This window comes from Sciurus vulgaris (assembly GCF_902686455.1).
Source record: "Sciurus vulgaris genome assembly, chromosome: 5".
Lineage (NCBI taxonomy): Eukaryota > Metazoa > Chordata > Mammalia > Rodentia > Sciuridae > Sciurus > Sciurus vulgaris.
The window spans coordinates 2,875,964-2,893,725 of record NC_136465.1 but is presented as its reverse complement, the minus strand read 5'-3'; the positions used below and the strand labels follow the sequence as shown (position 1 = coordinate 2,893,725).

The 17,762-nt window shown below is 48.3% G+C and overlaps 1 protein-coding gene across 1 annotated transcript in view; it reads left to right on the top strand.

Annotated features, from left to right (window-relative positions):
- The window catches only part of LOC306662305 (CUB and sushi domain-containing protein 1-like), a gene marked incomplete at both ends in the record, with an annotated part of 367,327 nt that overhangs the window by 16,283 nt on the left and 333,282 nt on the right, over positions 1–17,762 (top strand). The window contains one exon of the mRNA XM_079141802.1: positions 771–978. Within this exon, the coding sequence (XP_078997928.1) occupies positions 771–978 (208 nt within the window). The remainder of the gene's footprint in view (positions 1–770; positions 979–17,762) is intronic.

Below are 17,762 nucleotides of genomic sequence, written 5' to 3'. Positions count from 1 at the left end.
AGTCCACATCAAAGCCTTTTAGATCATAAACCCAGCTTCAGCTCAAAGTTTACCATTGCAAAAATTCAGAATGCATCGATATCAGTACTTTTCCCTGCTAAAACGTTTTAAAGGGGCTTGTTTGCCAACAGGTTGAATTATAAAGCAATTATACAGCCTTAAGATAATACCAGCTCATCATCCAGGAATAGTATTGGATTCTGAAACTGTTATATCCATTCATCAAGGACATTTTATTTCCTTACATAATAAAAGTATTACTAGTTATTTGGCATCTGTTCTTGCACTGACATGACCTGACTTTGCGACCATAGAATGAAATCAGAGGGAAGAGTAAAGTCTAGGTATTCAGTAATAGGATAGTGGGTGTTCATGAGCACATATGTATATGTGGCGCATTCATGCATGAAAAATTATAGAACTGTAGAGAAATGTAAGATATACAATTAACGAGTCAATGTGATCCTGTGCACCCCAGCCCCCTATGAAGGTATTCATATTTAAGTTCCAAGATGACAGAACACGGTGCTCCCCACTCTGGGTCTCAAATGTGTCTCACCCTCATCCTAACCCAAGGAGTCCCGTTTTCTACTCTTGCACAAGATGACATTCGTTAGGACTGTCAGTGGAACTGGGCTGGAAGAGGTCCCTATTCAGATCCCCCTCACTTAGGCTGAGGCCGGCTGTCACTGACCGAGGCAGGTTTCGCAGAGGTGCGCCCTGTGCCGCACCCTGAGTAGTGGTGTTTTCTCTCTGCCCTGTGCCTGCAGCCGAAGGAGCCTGCGGGGGAACTTTGAGGGGGACGAGCAGTTCCATCTCCAGCCCCCACTTCCCCTCGGAGTACGGGAACAACGCGGACTGCACCTGGACCATCCTGGCCGAGCCGGGGGACACCATCGCGCTGGTCTTCACGGACTTCCAGCTGGAGGAGGGGTACGATTTCCTGGAGATCAGCGGGACAGAGGCGCCGTCCATATGGTAAGTCCTGACGGCATCCGCCCGGTGCGTGGTAGGCTCGTGCAGCTGCTTTGATTGGACAGGCGCTGGTCACCTTTGCTGTTTGATGGCTAAAACGTCTCCTTTACTGTATCATCTCCTTTAAAAGTGCCTGAGAGGTTTCTGGGTGGATATGGAGAGGTGGCAAAGCTGCTGGTAACTGGACTCACTGTGTTCGTCTTTCTTTGCCTTCAAAGCCACTCAGATGGCCCAGCGGGGGGACCAAGGCAGGTGAGGGTTTGGTCTGGAACAGATTCAGTGTGAACAGATGCTCTAGACCGTGGAGCGTCTTGCTTCCTGTGACAAAGCGGTAGCAGCTCATCAAGGAGGCAGTTTCCTCCCTGGACATGGAGTGCCGGTCAGGGTACCATCTCTGAGGAGGACCTGTGGCCGCCAGAGTCTCAGGCAAACCATGTTAATGTTAATGCTAACCAAGGAAAGGTATCCAGCTGCCGGCAATGGATCAGCCCTCGGGTGAGTGCGCGAGTGAGAGGTCTAGCCAGCTGCCGTGTGTTTGGGTACTGGGGCGGCATCCGGGCCGCTGTGGCTGCTCAGGGGGGCAGCTCCCTGCAGCCCGAGCACTTGCTGGGAGTGGAAGGCTTCTGACGGTGTGTTTCAGTTTTAAGTTCTGCATCACTTTGAGACTGCTTTGGTCATCTACTCCAGGTGGTGGACTGTGAGCAACCTGGGGGTGATTGGATCGAGACCTCAGCCCGACACGGGCAAGGTCACCTTCCAGGCATAGGCAGATGAAGGAATGGAGTGAGGCACTGCACACGTTCCTGGGCGCGCATGTTCATCTCAGCACAGAGATTCGGGGGTACAGAGGCCAAACATGGAGCACACTGTAAATAAGACAGCCCGTTTTAGACCAGTTGTTGAAATTGAGTTGAGTTTTACTCAATTTTCCAAAACTAAAGAACAAAGTAGAGATTCTGTATTCATGGATAAATCCTTTCTTCCTTGAGTTTATTGTAGTTATGTTAAATATTATTCCAATAAGAGAAAGAAAAAATTCAAATAGGCCTCTGTGACACTTGTCTTGCATTTTCTTCAGCTGGAACGATACTTTCAGAGCAGTAAGGATTCGCCCATTTGTTAATCTTACACAAATCTTAACTTTGAACACTCAAGTATTTGTTGCGATTGTTTGCATTTTGCAGTGTTCAACAGCAGTTAGTAGAAACACACCCTGAGCCAGGAGCCCTGGGCCACCTAGGTTCTATCCTGGTGTCTGCCGTGGACACTCCTGTGCCTTTGTACAAGGCAGGGGCTGTGTTAAAAAATCATCTTCCAAACCTCATTAATGCAGCACCCCTTGAGTGCCTCACGTCTGCTGGTCATTGTGAGAGACTCAGGTGACCATCACTTTGTTTTTTTTTTTTTTTTTCAAATAATCACTGAAGTAGAACATATGTGGTGACTAATGCTCAGAAATTTCATGGTTCACCTGAAGAACTGTGACGATTTCTAGAGAGATCAGGTGTTGACGGTGGCCTTGCTGCCTGAGTTGCAGAGGCATAAGGAAGTGAGGGTCCGCGACGGCTTTTGCCAAGCAAGCTTGGTGGACGTGAGGAGGGAACCCCAGGACGCAGACAGACGTCACGCTCGGCGTCTGAAATGAAACCGCGATGCCCAGGCTGTCTGCCCGGGCGTGACCAGGAGCCTGGAAGGCCCTGCCCTCGCTGGTTCACTCACGGGAGAGCTGACTTCCGAGTCAGCGAAGCCCCACCACCGGGTTTGTTTTGCTCAGATGGAAACCAGGAGTCAGAGGGCGTGGCTGTGCTTGGTTTGGCATTTCCTCCTTGGTCCAGTGAGTCCCCTCCTCTGCTGGCTCTGCCTCCACCCCTGAATGACCGCATGGTAGGTTCAAGGAGAGAACATGGTCTGGGGGAGCTGGAAGCAGGTTCTGCCTGCAGTGTCAGGAGACCCGTGGCCCCTGGGCCAGGAGCAGTGACAGCGGTCACTGAAGGAGAGTGCGGCCTGTCAGACCCTGGGGATGGCTGCTATCTTCTCCTGCCTGCTTTCCGTCTGGAGGACACTTTCCAGCTCCCTGGACTCTGCAGGTCTTCTCCAGAGAGCCAGTGGGAAGGTCCTCAGTAGGCCCTCCGACCCCGCGTGCTCTCTGCTCTGACACGTTCTGCTGGTGGTCGGCCTAACGAGTTCCCTTTGAATGGCAAACCTGGGCTCCTACATGTGTTCCTAGTGACCCCAGTTTTCCTGTCCACTGGGCGCAGAAGCCTGCAGGCTGCCCTCCTTGTTATGACTCCTACTGCTTCCGTCTGCTGTCTTGGGAGAAGACACTGAGAAGCACAGAGGGCCGGAGATGGTGTGGCAGAATCTGGCTCCAGCCATGTTTCTGGCCTCTGTAGCTCAGTCCTCTCCTGCATAGTCCAGGTCTGCTGTGTGTCCCTCTCAGGGCAGGATGGTCTCTTGAGCCTTGGACAGGTTGGCACGGGTGACTGGAAACCGAGGAACAGCAGCGCTCACTTGATACCTCTCAGGGAGGCAGTGAGGCCAGGCCGTCTGGCTGTTGTGCTTGCCCACTTGACCTCTTGGTGACATCAGTGCTTGCCAGTATTCACATTGCTTTACAGGGGACTGCCTCTAGGGCGCGCTCATCGTACGATTGCTTTTCAATGGAGGCTAAGCAGGAAAAGATGACTTTCCTACAAAACCAACCGTCAAGACCTGTAGGGGCACATTTGAAATAAAAAGCAGCACCGTTTGGAGCACCTTTTTCAAGATTCAGACAAACGCACGTAATATGGCTTATCTTAAAGAAACGGTTATTTTACCAAGATTTCAGTGGTAGTCTCTGAAATATTCAGTGGTTCAAATGGGCATATTTTAAAAAGAAGTACCCATCCTTAAAATGCAATAAAAGTATGAAGAAGCACCATGGGTGGGTGCGATCCTTCTCCAGCAAGGTCACCTTGCGGAGATGACAGTGTGGTGTGAATGGCGGGTGGAGTGAGAGGTCACACGTGCAATTTTCCAATAATCTGTTTTTAAAAGACAGAATATACAACAAGGGCACTCTACGAAGAAGCTACTTGGAAAATTGTTTACAACAGTAATAGGATTAGCTTTATTTTTGTTAAATGTAGAATGAAGTTACCAATTCAGCTATGTTTTGTCAGTTGCCATGGCTACAGTGAAGCAGGCTAAATGTGGCAGATGATGTCATGTGCCAGAGTCATCTGCGTGTTCAGTGTGGAGCCCTGAGTGATTGAAACCTAGTCACCTCTGGGTGTATTGATCAGACTGTTTTTTTTTTTTTTTAAACTAATCAGATTTTATTTCTATACAGGTTGGCTTCCTGTCAATAGTATAACAAAAGCTGGTATTTCTAATTCAATTTGTGACCAGGTCTAGTAATTACGGTTTTTTCCTGCAATTAAAAGACATGTAGCAGCAAAGCTATCCAAGCACTCTTTTAGTTTGCTGTTTTTTTTTTTTTTTCTTCCTGAAGTAAATTGATGGTGTAGCTTATAGCTGGTAACTCTAGAAATATCAAGAAGAATGAAAATTGATTTTATTTCTGAGTTAGCTACTATGGCTTCTAAATTAAGACAGGATGGTTTAAGGGATTAGGGCTGTATTGTCTTGGCAGGAAACAAGTGAGGGAACATTTGCTCCTTTAAAATATGCACTTCTGTGACAAGAACTAATATGTCCACCCTCTGTGACTGGAGCATAGGCAAGGGACACAGGAAGGGAAAGAGGAAGAGTAAACGCATTTGAAAAGGGTCCTGAACACACTTGTGGCATCGGCCTCCAGTCATCCAGACAGAGTGCAATGCCTTAGCCTTCGATCCCAGGCCTTGCTGAGCAGGCCCCGGAGCCTCTCCCTCGGGCCTCACCCCTGCATCCCCTCAACAGGCCCTGGAGCCTCTCCATTGTACTGGGTGCTTGTATTTCCGCAGCCTCCCCCTCAAGCCTCCTCATCCTGTGTCCCCCTTCAGCCTGACCACACAGGTCCATTTTCGTGTCCACACAGCACCGGCCTGTGTCCCTGTGCTTCTGTTCAGCTGTAGCCCTGGGTCCAGGAGTTGACTGAAATAGCTCGGCCTTAGAGGAACACTAGGTGGCTGAACCCTGGGTGTAGACAAGAGGAAAGAGGTTGTAGAATCTCCTTCCTTCAAAGCGTCTGAGACTGTTCCTGGGATTTTTTGAGACTGAAGTTTTCTTGCACTGGCCTGTACCACCCCTCTCTTTGCCTTGCTGGACTGGGCACAGTTCACTTAACGGGACAGAAGGGCTTGGTATCTGCACTTTATTTTGTCCCCATTAACCTGATGGTTTCCCTGTTAAAGCTGTGTAATCAGAGACTAGCTGAGGCCAAAACCAAGCTTCAGAGGAGCTGGAGAGGCTGAGAGAGTCTCAAGAAGGGCCAGTCCCCACCTTCAATGATGCTGCCAAGCGTCCCCAATTGGCAGCAGGCATGGAGTCCACTTCCTTTCTGATGAGGGAGATTATGGAGGCACACTGTGAGAGGTAGACTCCTTTAAATCCTTCCTTCCATCAGTTACACCAAGCCCAGCACTTTCAGCTGCTTACCATGAACTTAATGGAGGATGGGTGGCCCTCAGCCTAGTGTGATGGCCACAGTGTGACTGCTGACCAGCAGGCCACTGCCTGTGCAGGCTCCCGCTGACCTGTGAGGCCCCTTTCCCTTCCAGAGTGCAGAGGTCCATCTGGAGACCTAAGTGGCCTCTAGTTCCTCTTGGCCTCTCCTGAGCTGTCTCTGTTGGCAGCGTTGCTTTGTCCTCTGACCTTGACCTACCTCATGTCAGCATCTCAATCTTGCTATGTTTTTTTGAAAAGAAAGAATTAGTAACAACCCTCAGTAATCTGGAGGAGACCATATAGCAGCATCCTAATACCATCTACTGAAGGCACTAGGGTTGCTTTACAGTTTCTGGTGTAGATTTGAGTTCGGGAATCTTACTCCACCAGCCTACTGCTAAGTATACACCACAGCATTTTCCTTTATGGAAGTGACCAAGCAAGTGCAAGAAACCAATATTATGTAGATGCACACAAGTGCATCAGCTTTTCCTCTTCTTTAGACTCTGCACCCTTGCTAGACATCTAAGGACAGTTAATACATTATTGTCACTTTGTCCTAAACTCTTCTTTTAACCAAAATATAATTTTCTCAAGAGTTTTGAGAGGTAATATCCACCAAGGATTTGCTAAATCTCAGGCAAATGTAAACAATATCCACTGCCCTTGGAGACTATTCTGTACACTCCCCAGGGGAGAAAAATGGGCCTCAAAGAGGTGAAGTTTGGCCCTCACGGCTCGCAAGGGGCAGAGAGGCTTTGAGCAGAGGACTGTCCTCCTGCCCCTCCTCCTGCATGACCCCAGAGCTCAGCAGACAATGAAGGGAAGTACTTCCCAGAAAGGGAGGCCTCCACCTGGTGGGTGACCCTGCCCGCACCCATCACAGGGCTCCCACAGTGGAGCAGATTTCCAGCAACCACCCTACACAGCAGCTTCCAGGGGATGCTTCAGCCACCGAGCAGTGAAGCCTCCTGGCTGTGAAGCTGTACCCCCAGGCGATTTTACCAACCACCCCTGAAATGCACCCTCTGTGCAGCAGCACTGAGGTCCAGCTGGAGGGCAGAGAAGGCAGCAAGCAGTCCAGGTCACTGCCAGGTGCGCAGGGGGGCTTCCTGTCCTCAGGTCTCCTGCCTGTGTGTGGTGCGCGTCATCTGTGGGCGTTGGGAGTCTCAGTCTGCGCTGAGTCATCCACAGTCTGCATTGAGCCCGGCTCTCCATGTCTTCACAAATGCCTGAAATACGGTAGCCATTCATCTTAGATATCCACAGGCTTAATAAGATGGGGGAGTTAAAAATGGAGACCTTAAATGGTATTTGGACAGTAGGAGTCTACGTCATTTGTTGCGTGGTGGGTGCCATGAATAAAATGCAAGGTACCCTGGCACACCCTAAAAGTGGTCAGAATGAGGGGTAGCAAAGGAAAATGTGGTATCCCTGGTCCTGAGTTGGGATGCATGGGAAAGACGGTCATGCCCAGGAGAGCCAGAGTCTTGGTCAGTGCCGCCCCGAGGCAGGTGCGGGAGCTGCACCTGCTGTGATTGCTCACTCGCCTTGTGATACTCCTGCTACTTACTCTCATCTTGTTGAGAAATATATTATCTATAAATCATTTATGTTGCAGGTAATAAAAAAAAATCCCCTCTTATGGATTGGAATGTATTTCCCCAAATTCACAATATCGATCTTTGGTTGGCATTTCTCTGTCATTCTATGTGTGGTCCTTCATCCATAAAATAACATAAAACGCAATTAAATTAACACTGTTGAATAAATTGGCCTGCTGAAAACACACTGCCTCTTAAAAGGTGTATTGGCCAACTACACATCAGCCAGTCTCAGGTATGGGTCTCTAACCCATTTATTCTCAAAATCAGCCAGTCTGTCACTCATGATGTTCCTATTGTACATATTGGTATCTTATTATAAAGTTTTTCTCTAAGCCCTGATATCTCATTTCTCTCTTTCTTCTGAAAGTCTTCGCCATTTCGTGGAGGACTGGTTAGGAGAAGAAGGTCATTGTGCATTTTCCTGCCTGGGTTCCTGGCTGGTGGCACAGGCCTGGAGCCCCGACAGGCCGTGGCCGTGGATGGTGGCCTCAAACGCCGAGGCCTCCCGTCTCCCCACTGTGCTAGATCAAACGCCTCAGTTCTTCTGACTTGAGTCTCTTTAGGGAGCTGTGCTGCCAGTTCTTAATGAATACATATTGTGTATCAGGAAGATTTTCATCTTAACGAATTATAGATTTCAGAATAGATAGCACCTGCAAAAACCCTTTGCCCCCTTTATGGTCTGGACAAGAGAACTGCACTCCCAGTCTATCAGGGGACAGGTCCCAGGACACTCAGCTGACTGGACAAGAGGGGGTTTTCAGACTTGGTTCCGGAACTGTTCTGCTGTAGTACAAGGTGCTTCTGCCCTCCTGGCTCTGCCAGGTAACCCTCCGTCTTCCCTCCCTCCATCTGGGGCAGTAGCTGAGCCACACTGCTCACTCAGACCTGCGGTGGGTCGGACTTGGGCTCCAGCCCTGGGTGTGCACCTGTGAGGCTGCGGCCCAGGGCTGGTGTGCTGCCCAGGTGCCTTCTGCCACACAGGTGGCGGTGAGGGTCAGGGTGAGGCAGGGCAGGGACGCAGGCAAGGCCCTTGGCACCGGCCTGCACCTGGCCACGGGCCTGTCACTCTGAGCAGCAGCACATAGCAGTACAGACTCTGCCCGGAACACACAGCCATCCTGGGAAGAAACACCATGAGGAAATTGTTTTGAACTGGCATTTAGTTTCAAAAGTCTGTGTTTGGCAAGTAACCTTTAAATGTTTAGAATTATATAAACATTCCTACTTGTAGGCTGGGATTTTTTCTCTTTCTTTCTTTCTGTTTTTTTTTTTTTTTTTTTTTTTTTTTTTTTTTTTTTTTTTGAGATAGGGTCTCACTGCATTGCTGAGTCTGGCCTCGAATTGGTGATCCTCCTTTCTCATCCTCTGGTCACTGAGATCATTGCATGTGCCACTCTGACCTGTTAGGCTGGACTTTCAAAGCATGTTTTATTTCACCTACGCACTTGTGTGAAGATATGAAGCATAGGGTTCATACCACTTTAAAACTGAAAACCTAAATGCTGGACTTTGTTTTGGGGCCATATAATTGAGCATAGTAAATAATTTTTATATTAAGAGATATTGTCAGGTACACCACAGCTTCGTGAATAAAATCCAGAGTGACATACAAGCTTAGCTCATTATATTACAGAAAGCGTGACACTTAGTATAAGGCAAATGTGGAAGTGGCAGGATTTATTCCAAAGGGTACACGGTGCCCCTCGGCGTCCACAGGCATTGGGGCCCAGGGTCCTGCAAACACCAAACTCCCAGAAGCTGAAGTTCATCATATGAAATGGCTTTGAGATTTCACATACCCTGTGACCCTCCACCCGTGTACTTTAAATCAGCTTGAGATCTGTGCTTACGATATGTAATTCAGGCAAAAGCTACAATCATTGCATACTGCATTTGTAAGGGAATAATTACCAAAAAAACCCTGTACATGTTCCGCATAGGTAGTTTTTTCTTCTGAGTGTCCCTGGCCTGTGGTGTTTTTGGTCTGTGATGTGTGGACACACAGGGCTGACCACATTTGTCTACTTACTGTGTAACTCAACCCTTAGCCTGTGTGGGACCACCTGGGACTTTTCTTCAAATGCAGCATGTGACCCTGTGGTTCTGGAGTGGGTCCCTGAGATGCCCTCTGACCAGCGTCCAGGGGATAAGGGTGCTCCAATGCTCTGGACCAGGCTTGGCCCAGAGAGGGGCTAGAAGGCCTTTGGGTAGCAGTGATAATTGACAGTAGTAGGACTAAAACCATTAGTAGTTACTAATAAGTTCAAGTTTCCTTGAAAAGTGAATACCATTTCAGTAATTATGCTTTTCAGAATTTACACGAACTTTTTGGCCTTCATTTAGAGATATCTCCTAACATTATCAGTGAGATGCTGGGCATAATGGAGCTGTTCCAGAAAGATCTGGTGTGTTGAGTTCCAAATGTGGCCTTCACAGGGTGGCCTGGGTCTCACTGCTCAGAGATTCTGATTTAATCAGCCGCACCAGCTCTAGACGGGGGCAGTCACAGAGGATGAGAGGGAGAGTGGAAAGGGAAAGAAGAGATCACAGCGTCTTCTCCAGAGCTGAGCTGCATTAGCAGGTCCCTGTCCACTGATGGCTGTGTGATGCAAACACCATCCTGAGAGCTCTTTCCAAGAAGGGAGTCGAGAAGTCAGACAGTCAAGAAGTCAGACGAGGGCCTTGGCCACAGGTTCTCCGTGCAGTGGAAGGCTGACCGTTGGGTGGGACCCGAAAGGCCAGGTAGAAGCTGCGGCGAGTGGACTTGTCCATGAGACAGTTCACTCTGGGCAGGGTGTGGACTGTGGCCTGTGGGTGTGATACACTGGGCTGCTGCCTGGTATAGCCACTGCCCGAGCTGGGCCCTGCCACTCAGTCCGTTTGCACTTGGTGGTGGCTGATGCCCACTTGTGATTTCTCCTCTCTGTGTTCCTGATCCGATTTCTCTGTTGGGTTGGCCTCTCTTCTGTCTTGTCAGCAAAGTCCTTATCCTCGCACCTCAGTTGGGGTTGTAAAAAGAGTCCTGGTCCCGAAGTTGGAGCTGTGCCCCTCCCCTTGTGGCTGACCTTTAGTTAGGTAAAATTCCAGGGTCTGGACTTTCCATCCATAAACTCAGGTTGATGAGACTTTTCTTGCTGGGTGAAGATTAGAAGAGAGTTGAGAGAACGCCTTCACGCCAGGTGTGGAGATGGCCGCAGACTGTGTCCCTGAGTCGTCAGCAGGTCTGCAGTGAAGGTGGCACATCAGCAGCGCAGGTGCCAAGATGCCAGCAGCGTTCAGAGGTGGGTGGATAAACTCCCTGTGAGGTGGTCACAGAATATTTCACCCCAAAAATAGGGATTGGACTAATCCCTGAGGGGATCCCACACAGGCAGGGAAAGTGCGTGTGGGTGCTGCAGCCTGGCACGCGTGGAATGAAGAGAGCAGGTGTGGGAAGATGCAAGCTGCGCCACCCTGGCCTGAGAGGAAGCGGCTCCCGGCGGGGCAGGACAGGGAAGTAGCCGGGACAGTTAGGAGGTGGGCTCTGGAAGGACGCCCACATACCGCCATTGGTTCTGAGAACGAGCGCCTCACATCTCCTGGCGAAAACCAAGCAGGGCTTCTGGAAAACGCGGGTGCTTCAGGCGGGGTGTTGGGGGCACTGTGGAAGGTAGCCAGCTGCTCCTACGAGCAGGACGTGCAGCCTGGACAGGGCCCTGGTGAGCACCGCCAGGGGGACGGGGAAGCTCCCACCTGGACACTGGCCTCGGGTCGCAGTGGCCGTGCAGAGAGGGTTCGGCTTTGTCCCTGCACTGGGCGCCTGCCCAGCCTTCAGGGGTCCGGGACCTTGGCTGCAGGGTGAGACTGGGGAAGCCTGTGCGTGCTGGGGTGGGTCTCAGAACCAGGGCCCTGCCAGAGGCTAGGGGAGAGCACCCAGAAAACCTGGATGCTGCTGGCTCGCAGGAGGGTAAAGCTCTTCTTTTCCCTTCAAACTAGTCCCGTCCCTGCGGTCACAGGGCACAGACGGTGGGTAGTGGAAGGCTCTGTGGTGCTCCTAGCGCAGTGGACCCAACCCCAGCTGAGGCTCCTGCCCTTGACTTCCAGATCCCTTGATTTTGGAGTGGGTCTAGGTGTAAGGATGTGGGAAAACAATCAGAATTTCTAGGACGAGCTGAAGGGAGAGGGGTCTGACCTCCTCTGGACTTGAACCATAACAAGAAGAACTGTTAGGCTAAAGTTAAACAAAAAACAAAAAAAGTTTAATTTATGCAAAGTGATTTACCATGTCCATTGCCAGAGAGCATAAGTTGAGAAAGAAAAAGCATTTGATGGTCACATGGTCACATAAACCCTGCACGGGGTCTCAGGGAGAGGCAGTGACCGGTTCCCGGAGGCATGAGGAGAATCCCGAGACAGACCCGGGGTGCTATGTCTGGTGTAGAGCAAGGTCATGTCCGTGCAGTGGGACTGTGGTCACACACAAGGAGAAGCCTACGTGACAACAGTGTGCAGCACGTTAACTGCTGTGGCATCTGTAAGGAGACAGCAGCAGTGAGTCCAGGCTGTGAAGAGTGTGCGAGGGAGGAGGTAGGTGTGTGCTCACTCTCCACGGAAGGAGAAACATAGTGGACTGTGCAGCCCTGAGGAACAGAGACAGAAACGCATGCCTAAAAATAGTTTGTCCTCAGCAAATGGTGACATGGCGACTTGGGGGGGATGTAATTTATCAAAGTCCCACTTAGTTCTGTGCTGGTGGGACAAGGGCCTGCTTGTCTTGTGGTTGCTTGTGCCTGATTTGCAGAGAGCCTGCCCCACGTGGTCAGGGTGTGCAAGTGGGGTCTGGTGGTTGGCTGGGCTGAGTAGTCTGGACCTGTGCACTGTAAAGCTGCAACTGCTGTCCATCAGAAGGCGCCATCATGCCCTGTGGGGAAATCCAGCCATAGGCATCCCGGGGAGGAGGGAAGCAGAGAGTGACATTATATTAGGTAGAGGGAGAAAAGGGAGGGGAAGGGGAATGAGTGCAATCAACACTGTGACCACAGCTTAGAAACAGCATGTGATGCGAAGAGCAGAGGAAAGAACACAGAAAAGACAGAGACTGGGAGGGACTGTGTTCAGCCGAGGCCCAGCATCTTCCCTCTTCAGCTTCCACACACCTGCTGTCCTGGTGGCCCGACCCCTACACAGAGGAGGTACAGGTGCCACACACCTGCTGTTCTGGTGGCCCGACCCCTACACAGATGAGGTACAGTGTTGGGGGGAGCATCTAGATACTGGAGGCCATTTACACTGCTAGAGATTCCAGCGAATCGCTGGAATCTTCGCTGGAGAGGAGCCAGCGAAGCGACCTGTATGTGGGACCCTGCTCCACCTAAGAGTAGTCAGCCATGTTGGACTTCTCACCCTTTGAGACCCATTTCTTTGTCTGCAAAGTGATTATAATGAAAACAAGTTTTCAAGGCAGTGGTGAGAAGGAGGCAGGGGTGCTGACGGCCTCTGGGGTCTTTGCAGGGTAGAGTGGCATGTGTTAGTGTTGTTACCCATGAGCCTCAGCTGTTGTCCTCTCTCCATCCTCCATCCCCAGCTCCTCCCTCCTCCAGCGTCTTTCAGACGTCCCCTGCTTCCACAGCCTCTCCTGAGCTTCTCAGATGTCCCAGCTTCTTTGTTGGATCTGGTCAATCAGGACACACCTTGCCACAAATAATTTATGTGGTCTTACAGTCTTTTTCTCCTCAGCAGTATTACTTTTTGTAAAATTTTTAAAATTTTATTTGTTTTAATTAGTTCTACATGACAGTAGAATGCATTTTGATAAATCATACATAAATGGAGTGTACCCTCTCATCTTTCTGATTGTACATATTTCAGGATCACATGGGTCATGCAGTCATACATGTACACGAGGTAATATTGTCTGTTTCATTCTACTTCCAGCCCCCAGCCCCTTGTCCTCCCTTCACTCCCCTCTACCTAATATAAAGTAACTCTGTTCTTCCCTATCCCCCCACCTTATTGTGAATTAGCATCTGCATATCAGAGAAAACATTCAGCCTTTGCTTTTTGGATTTGGCTTATTTTACTTAACATGGTATTCTCCAACTCCATTCATTTACCAGAAAATGTCAGAATTTCATTCTTCTTTAAAATTGAGTACTAGACCATCGTGGGTATGTGTGTGTGTGTGTATTTGTGTGTGTGTGTATGTGTGTGTGTGTGTGTACGTGTGTGTGAGTGTATATATACACACGTGTGTGTGTGTATATATGTGTGTATGTGTATATATATATATATATATATATATATATTCCTCATTTTCTTTATCCATTCATCTATTGAAGGACACCTAGGTTGATTCCATAGTTTAGCTATTGTGAATTGAGCAGCTGTGAACATTGATGTGGTTGCATCACTATTAATTTTAAGTCCTTTGGATATAAACCGAGGAGTAGGATAACTGAGTCAAAAGGTGGGTCCATTCCAAGTTTTCTGAGGAATATTCATGCTGCTTTCTATAATGGTTGCACCAATTTGCAGCAGTCCCACCAGCAATGTATGAGTGCACCTTTTTCCCCACATCCATGCCGACATTTATTGTTGCTTGTATTCTTGATGATTTCCATTCTGATGGGAGTGAGGTGGAATTTCAGAGTAGTTTTGATTTGCATTTCTCTAACTGCTAGATATAGTGAACATTTTTTCATATATTTGTTAATCAATTGTATTACTTCTGTGAAGTGTCTGTCCAGTCCTTAGCCCATTTATTGATTGGGTTATTTGTCGTTTTGGTGTTTTTTGAGTTCTTTATATAGTCTACAGATTAATGCTTTAACTGAGGTGCATGTAGTAAATATTTTTCTCCCAGCCCATAGGCTCTCTCTTCACATTATTGATTGTTTCTTTTGCTGAGAACAAGCTTTTTAGTTTGAATCCATCCCATTTATTGATTCTCGATTTAACTTCTTGTGCTTTAGGAGCCTTGTTAAGGAAGTCAGGTCCTAGGCCGACATGGTGAAGATTTGTGCCTGCTTTTTCTTCTATTAGGTGCAGGATCTCAGTTTTAGTGCCTAAATCTTTGATCCACAGTGAGTTTTGTACATGGTGAGAGATAAGGGTTTAATTTCATCCTGTTACATGTGGCTATCCATTTTCCCTGCATGATTTGTTATAAAGGCTGTCCTTTCTCCAGTGAATGTTTTTGGTGCCTTTGTCTAGTATGATATACCTGTATTTATATGGGTTTGTCTCTGTGTCTTCTATTAGGTACCATTGTTCTCCATGTCTGTTTTGGTACCAATTCCATGCTGTTTTTATTACTATAGCTCTTAATATAGTTTGAGGTCTGGTATTGTGATGCCTCCTGCTTCACTCTTCTTGCTAAGGATTGCTTTGGCTATTCTGGGTCTCTTATTTTTCCAAATGAATTTCATGATTGCTTTCTCTAGTTCTGTGAATAACATCATTGGGATTTTAATAGGAATTTCATTAAATTTGTATAACGCTTTTGGTAGTATGGCCATTTTGACCATATTAATTCATATTCAGAGCATGGGAGGTCTTTCCATATTTTTAAGTCTTCTTTCTTTAGTGTTCCATAGTTTTCATTGTAGAGATCTTTCACTTCTTTTGTTAGATTGATTCCAAAGTTGTTGTTTTTTTTTTTTTTTTTTTGAGGCAATTATGAATAGGGTAGTGTTCATTTCTCTTTTAGTGGATTCATTATTGATGTATAGGAATGGGTTTGATTTATGGGAATTGATTTTATATCCTTCTACTTTGCCAAATTCACTTATTAGTTCTAGAAGACTTTTGGTGGAATTTTTTGTATCTTCTAAATATAGATTTATATCACAAATAGTGACAACTTGAGTTCTTATTTACCTATTTGTATCCCTTTAATTTCTTTCTTCTCTCTAATTTCTCTGGCTAGAGTTTCAAGGACAGTGTTTGATAAAACTGGTGAACAAGGCATCTGTGTCTTGTTAGAGATTTTAGAGGGAATGCTTTCAATTTTTCTCCATTTAGAATGATGTTGGCCTTGGGTTTAGTATATATGGCTTTTACAATGTTGAGGTATGTTCCTACTATTCCCAGTTTTTCTAGAGTTTTCAACATGAAGGGGTGCTGTATTTTGTCAAATGCTTTTTCTGCCTCTATTGAGATGATCATGTGACTCTTGTGTTTAAGTCTGTTGATGTGGTGAATTCCGTTTACTGGTTTCCGTACGTTGAACCAACCCTGCATTCCTGGGAGGAACCTCAGCAGTGTTGCTTACTGCTCAGTGTACTTCTCAACGGATGAACTTCTAAACAGTCTGCAGATAGCTTGTGATGAGTCAGTTCTTTGCTCCCATGGAGGACGTAACAGCAGTGGTACTAACAAGAAGCCAGGTCCAGCACTGCTGTGATGCGGCCACCTTCAGCCCACTGAGCGGCCCCACCCTGAGGCGGGTCTGCGGTCTTCCTCCACAGTGTTCGCTGAGGAAGCTGAGGTGCGGCGTGGCGAGAATTGCTCAGTCCCACGTGGCTCAGGCACCCAGCCTGGGCCTCGGCCCAGCACTGGGACTTTCAGCCCAGGTCCTGGTGACCCTGGTGGGCCACCCACTGAAGACCACCCCAGAGTACAGAAGGCAACCTCTGTGGAGAGTGCCCATCACCCTGCTGGCCCACTGCAAGGCTCCAAGACTCCTCCTCTTGACCTTGCAGTGCCAGGCAGGTGGGGACAGGGCTCCCTGTGATGTGTTTACCGAATGCACGTGGAGTGAACTGCCCGTCTTTCTCTGGTCCTCTCTTAGAAGACTATGTTAGATATTTAACATGCAGTCTGGGGACAATACCAGTCTAATTCATCACATTTAAAATGAAAAATTTACATCCTGTTATGGAACATTGTGTTGAAAGATAGACACTTGCATGTCTTTGGTGGAAAGAAATTTCTGGATCCAGGATCCTTGTGGTACATTGTACATTCAGGACACCATCTGTCTGAGGGTCTCTTGACAAGCCCGCCAGCCTTATGCAAATAGTAGCAGCTGGCATGGACTTGCAGGGTGGGCACGTTCAGCTGTGGGACTTCCCAGGTCACCTGTGGCAGTTTGACTGGAGGGGTCCTGAACGTGGTACTTGCAGGCACTGTGATGAGCGGGAGCTCATGCCTTTAGGAAAACCCAGAAATTTCAGGGATGTTCTGGGGCACCTGTGGGGCTTCAGCCTGAGGAGGGACTCCATCATCACTCCCTCATCTGCAAGGACCCGTGCAGTGGCTGGTGCTGCCAGCCCGGCCTGGGGACCAAGAACTGCGGCCCCTCGGTTGATGTGAGACCCCTGAAGTGTGGTGAGGGGTTCAGGACCTCAGGGACCTCCACTCCTGTCACATGGTCTCATTGAAGGGAAACCTGGAAAAGGGAGAAGACACTGAATTCTCCAGACTTTCAAAAGGATGGACAGTAAATCCCATGTGCCTTCATTAGATGAAGAGAAGACCGGGCAGCCCAGACAGCTGAGAAAAGTAAAGCATCCTTGGGGCATAAAAGCCAAAATAAATTAGCTGGAGGAGGAGAAGTGTGCCATCACTAATTCAAGTGGAAAACCAGAGCCAGGAATCAAAACTGTACAGGCAAAGGACAAGCAGAGGGGGTAGAGCCACCTGAAAATCACGGGGCCACACTGCTTTAGTCGAGGCTGGAGACAAAACAATTCCCTGATCTTAGCACAGGAGATAGGGCTGCATGATACCAAAAATACATCAGCAATATACGTTACCCTGCATTAAGTCTGCAGCCCAGGAAAGTCCTCCCTCTTCCTGATATGCATCATTACAGGGGCAAAGCTAGCAGGAGGAGTAGCCCAGCACACGTCTATCCCCTCATGATCAGTTCTTGCCTATGCCAAAGGTTGCTAATAGAACTCATGCGATGATTGACACTTAATTATATTAGAAAAACTTTATAAAGTACTGTGTAGAAAGGAATTCTGTTTTCTAGAAAATAGAAAAGTATTTAATTGGGAATAGAAGATGTTACTAGACATAGAAAGGTAGTCAGTTTTGAATGGAAGATGTTGGTTGTTTTGGTGAACCTGTTGTTTGAAATAACCACACCGGCCAGGTGCCACACGGTTGGGATCCCTGGGCTGCTCTGCCCCAGGTGTGATGTGTGGGCCCTGGCAGTGTGGGACGTGCCTGCGGGTCACTGTCCACAGTGTTGAAGGCAGATGGCCTATTACAGCATGTCTCTCTGTTGACGAGGTTGATTTGCAGCTTCTTGCAACATTAGCAGCCTTTAAAATGGAGGTATTTTCTCAAACTGCCTGTAGTCAGCTTGGGCTGCCTTAATAGATTGCTATAGACTGGGTGGCTTAAACACAGACAGGTCTCACTGTCCCAGAGGAGGCTGGGGATCAGAATTAAGTGGGGTACCCAGCACCTCAGGAGGATTCTCTCCCTGGTCCAGGGCCCATGCCTTCTTTGATTAGAAATGCATCCTGGTGACCTGTCTCATAGGGTCACCAGTCCCAACGTGGCCCCCTCTCATAACCTCATCTAACCCTATTACTTTCCCAAGACCCCACCTCTCAAGACCTCACTCTGGGGGCTGTGGTTTCAGCATAT